Source organism: Camelus dromedarius, chromosome 28 (genome assembly GCF_036321535.1).
Source record: "Camelus dromedarius isolate mCamDro1 chromosome 28, mCamDro1.pat, whole genome shotgun sequence".
In the NCBI taxonomy this organism is placed as follows: domain Eukaryota; kingdom Metazoa; phylum Chordata; class Mammalia; order Artiodactyla; family Camelidae; genus Camelus; species Camelus dromedarius.
Genome location: NC_087463.1, coordinates 7,313,218 through 7,325,928, shown reverse-complemented (window position 1 = coordinate 7,325,928; position 12,711 = coordinate 7,313,218). Strand labels below are relative to the sequence as shown.

The 12,711-nt window shown below is 33.7% G+C and overlaps 1 protein-coding gene across 5 annotated transcripts in view; it reads left to right on the top strand.

Annotated features, from left to right (window-relative positions):
- SMAD2 (SMAD family member 2) overlaps window positions 1-12,711 on the top strand; it is a 70,454-nt gene that overhangs the window by 44,248 nt on the left and 13,495 nt on the right. For all 5 annotated transcript variants that reach the window (XM_031441962.2, XM_064480323.1, XM_031441960.2 and 2 more), the window contains 5 exons: window positions 984-1,073; window positions 2,106-2,299; window positions 3,129-3,263; window positions 5,938-6,012; window positions 11,956-12,009. In XM_031441962.2, the coding sequence (XP_031297822.1) occupies window positions 984-1,073; window positions 2,106-2,299; window positions 3,129-3,263; window positions 5,938-6,012; window positions 11,956-12,009 (548 nt within the window). The remainder of the gene's footprint in view (window positions 1-983; window positions 1,074-2,105; window positions 2,300-3,128; window positions 3,264-5,937; window positions 6,013-11,955; window positions 12,010-12,711) is intronic.

Sequence of the window (12,711 nt, the reverse complement as noted above, 5' to 3'; positions counted from 1 at the left end):
AATTTTGTTTTCAGAAGTTGTTTTGAAGTGATGCTTTTGTAGTATGTAAGAAATGGAGTTGAGTTTCAGAAATTATCTTTTGCCTCTAAGTTTATAAGTACAACTTTTGTGACCTGAGACACCTCTGGCAGTCAGAAGTTCCATTCCAGACTGTTTTCTTCCCTTCTCACATGGATGAGAACTTAACTTTGGAATGAAATGATGGCAGGGAAAATAGGCCGACTTATATCTGGGCTGCCCATGTCCTGGAAAGAAATGTGGAAGGGAAATTTTGAGGTCTTTCTGGTCTGTATCTTCCAGTGTATTGATGAGGAAAACTAGATGTAGCAGCTTTGTCGTATTCATACTGTATCTTAAGGATTTAGTGCTTTCACAGGTCTTTAGTCCTCACAGCAATTTCTTAAAACTTTTAAGGTAGTGTGCTATGTTGGAATGACTTCATAATCCATTCTCGTGTCCTTAGAAGTAAGGAGAGCAATAATAATTTTCAGTAAAACTGAATATTCAAGTATCTCAAACAAATATTCTGAAAATCTTAACTGTGGTTGTATGTCTATTTTAATTGGAATTTTTCCTATTTTAAAAATACCAGTTGACATCCGTTTTTAGATAAGCTGTTTAAAAAACTGAATTATAAAATGAAGCACTGTTAGTAAGGCTAATGGTGTAAGTATTAGATCTTTTGTTGTGAGTAGAGGAAATTGGAAAAGTCATAGGTATGATTTCATTAAGCTAGAGAGCGTTGGTGTTCACATTTTAAAAACATAATCATAACTTATCTGGAGTCACATGTTCCATTTTATTGGCTTCCTTCATATAGAAAATATAGAAACCAGTACTAAATGCCTGTGAAAAAGTGAAGCAGTGTATATTTTCTGGGTGAAGGAAGTATTCTGTACATTTTCCATGTTTTACATCATGGTAATTTGAATAACCATGCTTCCATGTTCACATCAATTTTTTGTTTTTCAATTTATGCACAGCACTTGCTCTGAAATTTGGGGACTGAGTACACCAAATACGATAGATCAGTGGGATACAACAGGCCTTTACAGCTTCTCTGAACAAACCAGGTGAATATTCTGCCCTCTGTCGAATCCTAGAGATCTTGTGGGAGGGAGGGTGTTTTGGAAGACCTATAGTGGGTTGCTTAGTATATTTTGCCTAGGATGTTTCCTTAATGTAAAATAAGGCATGGCATTTAAAGTAACTGCTTGCCAGTATTAAAAATATATTAAATGTTTCAGCTGATGTTTTGATCGATGAAATTCTAGTTTTGAATCTTCTTTAAATTATTGCACCCCCTAAAGAATAGGAGCTTTGATGACTATATTCTCATTTTAGTTTGAGGTTAGATTATAATCTGTTGTTGGCCTAATTTTTAAGTAGCTACATAACCAGTTTTTGCTAAATTTCTTGCTATCATCTAAATCTCATCTTTATACTAATAATTACATAGTTATTTACTGAACCCCTTATCACAGTTAATGCTAGGCTAACTCTGTTTTATGTTAATCTTTTTTTTTAAACCACCTTATTCTCTTTTTTGAGCATATTGGTATTTGTCCATTTCATCTCATCATACTCATCACCATCTGTATTTATGTGTGAGCTACAGAAATATACCTCAGTACTCAAAACAATCACAACTGGGTAATATGTTACATTAGTTTAGTAAGTTACTTTTACATCATTGTTGGATTTATCATTCTTCACACTAGTTCCTTTTTTGATAATTCAGTCACCTGCAGAATTAATGCCCTTTCAAGCCTCCCTGAAAAAGAGTTTGATTCACTAAAGATAGAAGTTGAGTTTTTTTACTATAACTATATGATACTCTTTAAAAAATCATTTTCCCCAAATGGTTACCCGTCCATTGACACTTGGGTTGTTATGTAGCATGTTTGTAAGAGACATGCTGTGCTGCTGCTTCCTGTTTTATCAGATCCATTAGATAGTACGTTTTTCTTCCTTGTCCTCACTGAAACTAACTAAGTGTCCGTCATTCCTTTCTTTATGCTCGTATTGTACTAATTTAGCCCAACTGAGTGTATTTTTTTTTTTTTTTAAGTGCTCACCTTTCTTTTCCCCTTGCTTCCCAATAGGTCTCTTGATGGTCGTCTTCAGGTGTCCCATCGGAAAGGACTGCCGCATGTTATATATTGCCGATTGTGGCGCTGGCCTGATCTTCACAGTCATCATGAACTCAAGGCAATTGAAAATTGTGAATATGCTTTTAATCTTAAAAAGGATGAAGTATGTGTAAACCCTTACCACTACCAGAGGGTTGAGACACCAGGTAGGAATATTAGATTTTTTTTTCCCTCTTGTTTTAAATTAAATGCTTGAACTTAAGTATGTTAGGTACTCCTATACCTAATTGACCTAGGGAAGTTTTTATGTAAAACTCTAATAAATTACCTTAAATTCAGTTTTTTGGGGGTTTTTTTTGGTGGTAATTAAAAGTACTTTAAAAGTTTTTACATATATTATGAAAAAATATCTTAGAGGAAAAGATATGTTAGCTTTTTGGGATAGCGTACTATTTCACATCAAAGTACATACTAGGAAATTCTGATCTCACACATTCACAGTCTGCTTAGAACTGAATGATAACTGCTCATTACCTTTCTGCTGCATTAACTGTTTTCAGTCATTTTGCTCTTTGTTTTTTGTTTTGATGTACTTTTATGACATCATTTGGATCTAAGCAGTTTGGTAAAACTCATAGCAAGACTTCAAGTTTACTTAGCTTTATACTTGGAGTTTTCTAAAATACGACAGCTGTATTTTCAAAAAATAACCTTAAATCTGATTTTACAAATGTTTCTGCAACCTTTCCAATGGGAATTTATGAACCTCTATGGTAATATGATATTACCAGGATCACTTTGTCCTCAAAAGTACAAGATAAATTGGGACTTGGAAATTTAGATCCTGGACTTTATGGTGTGTTAAAATCATAATGAGGTTTGTCAATTTCTCAGTAACCAAATAATAGTAAATAGGCAGACCTTAAACTTTAAAAATTAACCAGGCTTTCTTCATTCTTTGTGAAAGCTTTTAATAAAGGCGTACCCCTCCCTGTTTTGCTCTGCCATTAACTTGGATTTCTCTTGCTCTTTTAGTTTTGCCTCCAGTCTTAGTGCCCCGGCACACTGAGATCTTAACAGAACTGCCACCCCTGGATGATTATACCCACTCCATTCCAGAAAACACTAACTTCCCAGCGGGAATTGAGCCACAGAGTAATTATATCCCAGGTATTTTTGTCTTCTGAATCTCCTAAAACTTGAGATAGATACAAATTTTGTTCATAAACATTCAAGTATGGTTTGACTTAAAAAAAAAAAAAAAAGCTTCTGGATTTTGAATACAAAAATCTGATTTATTGTGTGATTATTTTGTGAAATGTATTAGCCTACCACTTTAAACGTTTTTGTCTGGAGGAGGAATGTTTTCCTTTGTATTTCATTTTCTTTTGTGTTAGCTTTAGTTAAAGCACCATGAGCAGCAGAAGAGATCTAGTAAGTTTGTCTTAAGTTGTTAAAGCTGAGATGCAGAATGTAAGCAAAATAAGTGGTACAAGAACAAAATATTTCTGAAACAGGCGTAACTAAAAATCGACCAAATAATCACTTCTGTACCTCGTTTGATAATGTTTAAGAGAAATGTAACGTTTCTGTAGAAGATACAAAATTTTAGTTCTGCAAATACAGCAGTACGTATGTTGTACTGAAAAATCAGAAAGCCTCTATTTTAGTTCTTTTTCATCTGAGCCTCAGTAATGCTGAAAAATAAATGCACTCAACTACATTGTTCTCAAATTCTGCTGTTTTATTATGTGTCCAGTGCTATTCCATGATATGGGAGCTACTCTTAGTTTTCACTATTTGTTAGGAGAGCAACTAATAATTTCTTACTTTTTTGTCTGTTTCCCTTTTTTGATTTTTGGTTTCTTTCGAAGCACAAACTAAAGGTATAATATTAAGATGAGCATTTAGCTACACATTGGATTTTTGTGTCTTTTCTTTTTTTCTCCTTGTGTAGTACTTCTCTGTTCCACTCATGTTTATTTTATACAACTGAAAATAGGTAAATAACTCAGTTTCTAGGATATTGAAAACATTTAATGTGTCTTATCATGGACATAATGCTTGTTTGTTGGAGATAATTTTGAAAAGATAAGGAAAAGAGAGGATTTTTTTTAAAATAGCTAACTTTAAAGTTTGAAAGTGTTTCTAATTATTTTAATTTTTTTTCTTTTATTACTATTTTATTCCAAAAAGCAGATTTAAATCTGTGAGTTGGGGTGGGGGCATATTTAAGTGTGCGATGTGGAAATTAGTATTATTCAACAATTCTGAGGAAACTGAAGTGTAAGCATATGCTCTTGTAAGACAGCCTACCCAAAAATTCCTTGGAAGGCTGTTAGTCAAAGTGTTCAGTGGCTTTCACTTGTGGAGATGTTTGGGCTTCTTTTCCCTCTCATCTTTATTTGTTTGGATTTGGTTATTTTACATAGCAGAAAATCACACGTGGATTATTACACCTCTCTGCTTATCTGAACAGTGGGGCTTCAACCCAGCTCCAAATGACAGCAAAACCTTCGGGTTCACTTTTTATTCCACTGCAAAAGAAATTTTAACATTTCCTCCAAAATGCTAATAGCTTATTTATTATTTTATAGATAAATAATAATGGAGAAAAGTGGAAAAGGATAAAGTATTTAGAAGTTCTGTGTTTTCTTCCTATTTAGACCTTTGAGATATGGGTGGTTAAACTGGCAAAGCTTAGTAGCTCTTTTTAATTTTATTTACTGTAACCTTTAAAATAGCATATAATGGCATGTTTTATCCTTATTTTTATATTCTTTGTTGTTTGAGTATCTGAAGGGTTTTTTAAATTAGAACTTCATTATTAAAAATTTGGGGGTACTGACACTTAAATGAAAAGCTTTATACTTAAGTTAAAATTTATAGTTAGCTTATTGAAGAGAGGTTGTGAAGAGTTAATGAAGGAGACCTTCAACCCACATCTTCTCTCTCCTCTCCTGATAATTATAAAATTCTTTTAGATACATATATCCACATTGCTTACAACTGTACAGCAATATAAAATGTTAAGACTATTGATAATCATTTAAACTTATTTTTTCTCCTTGAAATTATAATTGGTAGAATTGTATAAATGTTTTTATTTTGCATAAATCTTATTCAGATATTCAGATCCCTCCTGAATATAAACATTTTGTTCACAAACCATATTGGAAATGATACGTTAGAATCTTAGATCTTTTCAGGAAGTAGTTTGCCTCAGTTTTGTGTAGTTGTCAGTGAATTTAATTTTCTGCCTCAAGCACTCAGGATTTACTGGTTAGAAATCCCTGGAGCAACACACTTTTTAAGGTAAAATTCAAACAGTCCTGAATTACATTACCATATTTTGCCCTGTTGAACCCCGTATAAGATGTAATGCTGTATTACTTCGTTATCTGAAATCTTGTGTGTGTGTGGTGTGTGTCCTTTAATTATCTCTAAGTACCCATCCATGATGGCCATTAGTTTAAAAAATTATTGTCGATATTAATTTCTTTGAAGCATACTGATTGAGAACTGAGGCATCTTTGAACTTACATTCTTGGCTCTTGCCCCAGGTAATATACATAATAGAATGAGCCAGATATGTAAATAATAGCTATGAAGATATGCCCAGAGAGCTCAGTTGCGTTACAAGTAGGTTTTAAGGATTCACCTGTAAGTTTTGGATCAGAACCTGAATCATAAACCCTCAGTGTCCAATACTGTGTTTTATAATAATGTTATATAACGTTTATATGTGTTACTTGGGATGGTTTGTTGGTTATCTTTGGCACCTGGGAGAACAGGCAATGAGATTAAACTGAAGCTGTGCTTGATTTGCTCTTAACTTCTCTAGAAACGCCACCTCCCGGGTATATCAGTGAAGATGGAGAAACAAGCGATCAACAGTTGAACCAAAGTATGGATACAGGTAAAAAAAACTCAAAATTTCTCAGTAATTAGATACACATTTTTGCCTTGTTTGTAAGATTTATAACCCTTACATTTAGAGAAGTTGGGACACATATCAAAAAAAAGAATCTTTTATCTTGATTTAGTCATATTTGAACCATCAAAGGGAGGACCCTGTTGTCAGTGAAAGATTAACATGCTACTTTGCAGAATAATTAAGTTTTCTCTTATTAAAGTAAATAAAAATTAGAGAACACTCAGTACTTTTTAAGTATTCTTTGCTTCTGTTTAAAGTTTTATGAATACATGTCTGTGAATAAGTGTCTTTGTGATAAAGCTAATTAGCCCAGTAACATTTTCAGAGGAGTTTGGAGATAAGAGATGGGGATCAACTTTTTCGTGCTCCTTTAACTCAGTAGTGAGTTGTGAACTATGGTAGATTGTTTACAGGGAATACCTTGTATATTGTACCTGACCTAATACAATTAATTTCTAATATTTAGCTGTCAAGTTCAAACACAATGAAGAAAAATTTTAACATGTAATAAATATTACACGCATCAAAGCTTTAAAACAGTTGTTATGTAATCAAATGTACATAATTCATAGGAACTGGTAGGTTCCAGTGAAATAGCTGTGATGTCATCGTAGTTATCTGTTTGATCTGTTTCACCCTGGTTGTATCTTAGGGATTGGACACCTTAACATCACAATCTGACAAGTTAGAGCATCCACTTTTCTAAACAGTTTATACTAAAGCATCGTATAGTTATGATAATCTAAGTTATTTTTCAAATGCTGGGGTGGTGGTTGCCTTTACAATAATTCTGCTGTTTGAATTCTTTCATTGTTTAGACTCCAGGTAAAGAAGCTTCTGCTATAGCTAATTATACTTACAGTTTCTCAGAATAGTAGATAACCAAGAAAAGTAGATAATGATCATTGCAAATAACATGCACATCTTAATGCAGATGTCTTACTGCAAATGATACTTGGCTTTCCAAATAGATCTTCCTAACATGCCTATATGTCAAGAACTGTATTCCTGAATCAACCCATGTTCCTTTTTGACCCGTGATGGACAGTTGCTACTGTGACACTTCAAAGTGAATGTCATGAAAGTATGCCCTGATGACATTATTAGTCATCAGAGAAATGCAGATCAAACCCATAATGACATACCACTTCATACCCTCTAGAACGGCTGTAATCAAAAAAGGACAATAACTACTGTTGATGAGGATTAGGAGAAGCTGGAATCTTTATATATTGCTAGTAGAATGTAAAATGGTTCAGTTGCCTTGGAAAATTTTGCTATTCCTCACAGTTAAATATAGAACAACAATATGACCCAGCAATATCACTTCTAGGTATATACCCAAGAAAATTGACAGGATGTCCACACTAAACTTGTACACAAATATTCATGTAAGCATTATTCATAGGGGTCCGAAAGTGGAAACAGCCCAATTGCCCATCAGTTCATTAATGGAGAAATTAAATAAGTTATATCCACGCGTTGGAATATTACTCAGCCATATAAACGCATAAAGTACTGATGCATGCTGCAGCACGGATGGACCTAGACGGCATTGTATTAGGTGAGGGAGGCTGGGCGCACAAGGCCCTAAGGGTTCCAGTTAGTGTATAAATGCCTTTTTGATAATATAGCTGAAACTTGGGAGGAGCAGTAAGATGAATATAATCACTGGTTATGGTAATGGGTCAAGATCCAAAGGGGAGAATAAGCTGAGTCAGCTGAAATGAATTCCATGTTGTGGAGCTAGCTTTGTACCTAATATTTCTGATTCTGTTTCAGTGGGGAAATGGTACTGTCTTTTTCAAAATGACACATTTAAAATACTCTAATGACAATGACAGTGTGAATATTTGATTTATAAGATACTAAAAGTTGGTTTAAATACGAGTCTTCTACCCGCTATCTAATTCGTTCTCTTAGTGCCATGGCAAGAATTTTCTGACTGATGCAGGGTCCCAGTTTAGAACAAAATTGATCTCTCTTTAAACTCTGGTGCATACCTTCCCAGAGGGAAGGACATAATTCAATTAATGTGTCAATCCCTGCTGGGATAGAAGGAGTTAATTTTTTTTTAAGGGTAACCAGAGGCCAGATAAAGCAGAATAAAGAACTATGTGAACAAGTACCTATTATTTTTTGCTTTGCCTTTTCTTTTTTTTAAATAAATTTTCTGATCAAGACTTTATTCTTTAAAGTTTGGGGATATTAGCAATCAGGGTGGACATAACAAGAAATCGGTTTGATTTAGTTCTAAGTTTTTGTCTTGCAAGCCAGTCATTTTGTGTACCCCTAGACAAGGGTTACAAGCCCCACTTAGGAGATGGCTTGTCTAACCAAATGTGTGCCATCAGGAGAGCATGGTCGGACTCTGAGCCAGACTACCTGAGTTTGAATTGTCTGTCTACCATGTATGAGCTAGATGACCTAGGCACATCTCTAAATTAGGGGTAATTATAGTATCCTAACTCATAGGGTTGTTAACAGAGTCAATTTTTGTAAAGCAGTTAAATGTTCTTAACTCATAGCAAATACTGTATGAGTGTATTTAAAGAAAATATAAAAAGATGGATTAACCATTAAGAAAAAGGAAGAAGGTTGATTGCGCAAAGATTAGAAATAAGTTGAGGGATTGAGATCCAGAAGCAGAAGCGGTTCATCTTCATGGTTAGGATCTCCTCAATAAAATAGGGAAGTGAGGATGTTTGTCAAGAATAAAGGGTCAGGTTTGAGAACTTTAGGGTAGTGATCATATTGGCTGTGTCTTCTCTGCATTGTTTTTCAGTTTTTAGCATAGACATACAGCGTATCTGTCATTAGGTGCATTCTTCACTGTTTTAACATTTTTAGTGCTGTGATAAATGTTATTTTCAATTTTATTTTTAATTCTTCCTAGGATGTAGAATAAAATTTGATTTTTGTATATTGATCCTTTTCCTTGCAACTTTGCTAAGGTCACTTTTTGTATATAGTATTCTGTAGATTACTAAGATTTTCTGTATACCTTGTCATCTCTCAAACAAAGACAGTTTTATGTCTTGTTTTTTTAATCTTTCTGCTTTCTATTTTTTTCTATCCTGGCTAAGATTTCCAGTAAACTATTGAATAGAAATACTAAGAAAAGATGGGAGGGTAAGCTCAGTAGTAGAGTGCATGCTTAGCATGCACGAGGTCCTGGGTTCAATCCCTAGTCCCTCTATTAAAATAAATAAACAAACAAACAAACAAACCTAATTACGCCCCGCCCCACAAGAAAATTTTTCAAAAACCAAAGAAATACTAAGAATGGACATTTTTGTATTGTTTTTGTTACAGAGGAAACACATTTAATAATTCCCTGCCATGAGTAAGATGTTAATTATGGATTTTTAATAGATTCTCTTTATGAGACTGAAGATGATCCTTTCTGTTCCTTGTGTTCTGAATGTTTTTAATGAATGGCTGTGGAATTTTATCCAGACTGCATCTGTTAAGAGGATCATACAATTTTACTCCTTTTTGAAGTGAATTCCACTAAGTGATTTTTCTGATAACATACCCACTTTGACTTTATTTGGTTATGATAACTAACACTTTGAAAATATTTATGGGTTTGATTTGCTAATGTTTTTAAAGTGTTTTTACCTCTATGTTTATGAGAGACTTTGGTCTTTAGTTTTCTTGTCATGTTTTCCTGTAGCTTCAATGTCGTAGTAATCGTGGGCTCAAAATACACTGGAAGAGGTTTTCTCCTGTTTTCTACTGTGACTCTGCTGGTTGCTTCTAATAAGTATTTAATGGAGTAAACAGTTTAAAAGATATGAAAAATTGGGCAGTTTCCTCCATTTCTAATAGTGGCTTTGTTTATTTTATCTCAGCTTCAGGAAACAGCAGTGAGTTTTGGTTCATTGTTCTAAATATATTTTGACCTTTCTGAGTTGTACCTGCTGTGACTTGCCAACAGATTTTTCAAACTGAGGAACGAAAAAAGAACATAAGAACTTTGTTATGAAAGGCTGCTGTTTACCAGCTTATTATCACCTCTTCTCTATTTTTGATCATTTGTTTATCTGGGGTTGCCGTTCACCTGTGCTGCCTGGTGTTCTGTGTCGTGGTTACAGCAGTGTGGAGAGGGGAGAGATGCGCACGGGCGTCTGATCTGTCTTACTCTGCGTCTGTGTTAGAGTGGTATTACTGTGTGCTTAAAGCGTGGGAGCTGTAGGTCGTGCTCTTTTAGATAACATTCCCAAAATATGTGGAGAATGATGATGAGAAAACAAAATTTATATACTACAATTACATAATGATTATTTAACAGCAGTTTACAACAAATATGTTTTAAAATTTATTTGCATGGAGTTGAGTGAAGTAATCTCATTCTTTTTTTCTTGTGTCTGTGTTTCTTCCTTCTTTCTCTAATTTTATGTGTTTGTGCCCCTCCTTATTTGCTTGATTAGATTTACCCACTTTACCTAAAACTGACAAATGAATTAATTTTCTAAGAAAATATAATTTGCTGAAACTGACTCCGGAAAATAGAGCTATCTTAACAGTCAACTTTCATAGAAGGAACAGAGAACTATCTTGAAGTAAACTCTAGAAAATTATTGACTGCAGACGATTTCACACAGGAATTCTAGCAAACTATTAAAGAACATGTTATTCCAATGCTATTTAAACTGTTACAGGGAAGATGTAAAGCTTCCAGCTTGTCTTTATAACATTGCACTTGCAGTGTGCATCTACAGACTAGTATTGCTTGAGATTATTGATGCAGAATTCCTAAATAATTTTATCTTTCTCATCCTCGAAGCAAGCCTCATACTTAATGAACATATACTAGAAGTATTCCCTTTAAGTTAGGAGTAAGACAGGAATTTCCACTGTCACCGCTGTTTTATCAAAATATGACATACCCAAAATGATTGATAAATTAAATCACATTAAAGTTTTTTTAATACTGCTTAATCAAAATTAGGATGAAGCCAGATGACCGAATACTTGTGTCCCATATCATGAAAGGACTAATTATTGCTAAAATACAGAGACCTTTCTATAAGTCAGTGAAAAAAGTGATCAACACCACAATAGAAAATTGAGCAAAGGTAAAGAACAGACTATTCATAGAAAGGAAATAAAATTGAAACAAGTATAAAGCTACTCACTGTCATTTATAAGAGAGATACAGATTAAAACTATACTTGTTAAGACCTCATTCTCAGTTATCAAAACTAACACATGAGCCTGCCTTCACTGTTCGTGTTGTTACTGGGAATGTAAACTGTAAACTTCTATAGAGGGCAGTTTTGGAAAATCACACACGGACAGCCCTTTGATCTGGCAGTTTCTTTAGAGTCTGTCCTGGTAAGATTGAGAGTATGCAAAATGTGCAAGATTAGGCATTAGAATCTTGGTTCTTAAAGCAAAAAATTGAAAATAACCTGAATATCCATTAATATGGGATCATAATAGACCATAATGTAATGCTATGCAGCTAATAGATAAATGGATGAATTGGTGGATAAATAGATTGATAAGTAAATAAGGAGACACAACATCTCTGATAGAACAAGTAATATAAAAGCACAGTTTAGAAGTGTATTACCACTTGTATATAGGAAATGGGAGGCACAGAACACAGTAATACTTGTTTGTGTGGTTCCTAGAATATTTCTGGAAAGGTACACAAAGAACTGGTAACACCGGATGCCTTTGGGACAGGGTAGCTAGAAGCCAGGACTCTCTTGTGTCTTTTATATACTGACGCTTCCAAAATTAAACTTCCATAAAGCAGTTATACATGTTGAATTCTTGGCATGTAAATTATCTGTGTATTATTTGTGATCATTGATTACAACCAGATGCAATCAATTTTATTACTATTTGGGGTCAGAAGTTCTAGAAATACTTCCATGGCTATTTTAAAATTGAATCCTTTTGTTTCAGGATCTCCAGCAGAACTGTCTCCTACTACTCTTTCCCCTGTTAATCATAGTTTGGGTAAGTTGCAGATTCTTTTCCCTACTGTGTTTATATTATATTACTTATTTAATTAAGTGTCTTTTCTTGTAATTATTTTCCATATCTATGAGAAAGAGATCTCAGTGAATAATCCAATGATTGTTCTAATTAGTGCTTTTTTGACACTGATGATGCGCCTCAGTATTACTAAAGCTCTTTTCTCCTGGCACATATGAATGTAGAAATTAATCATTTTATTCATGGAAATCATATTCTTTATTCATGGAAAATTTATGGCCTACATGGCTAGATTTTTAAGGTTATGTTCATTTTATGAAACATTTAAAAATAGCAATTGCAATTATTAATTGCTATAATAACAATTATTACTATGAAGTGTGTATAAATATACATGTATATATCATTATCACAAATATGTGCATGTGATGTGGGAGATGTGTGTGTGTGTGTGTACACATGTGTCTATACCTTCTGTAGTTTATTCTTGGCCTTTATTTTAACCTGCTATTTCACAGTTTCTCTTCAGTTTCTACACATTCAGAATTTATACAGAATTGTCATTTTTTTCATGATATTCCTTATAATGCATTTTAATCAAAATTATAGAACTTAAATACATGTGATCCTCATTTTCCTCTGGAATATGTGGATTCTTTTGATTAATATTCTATTTCTACTTGCATACTATATGTTTTATAACTTTCTGTTTCTTGTGTATGT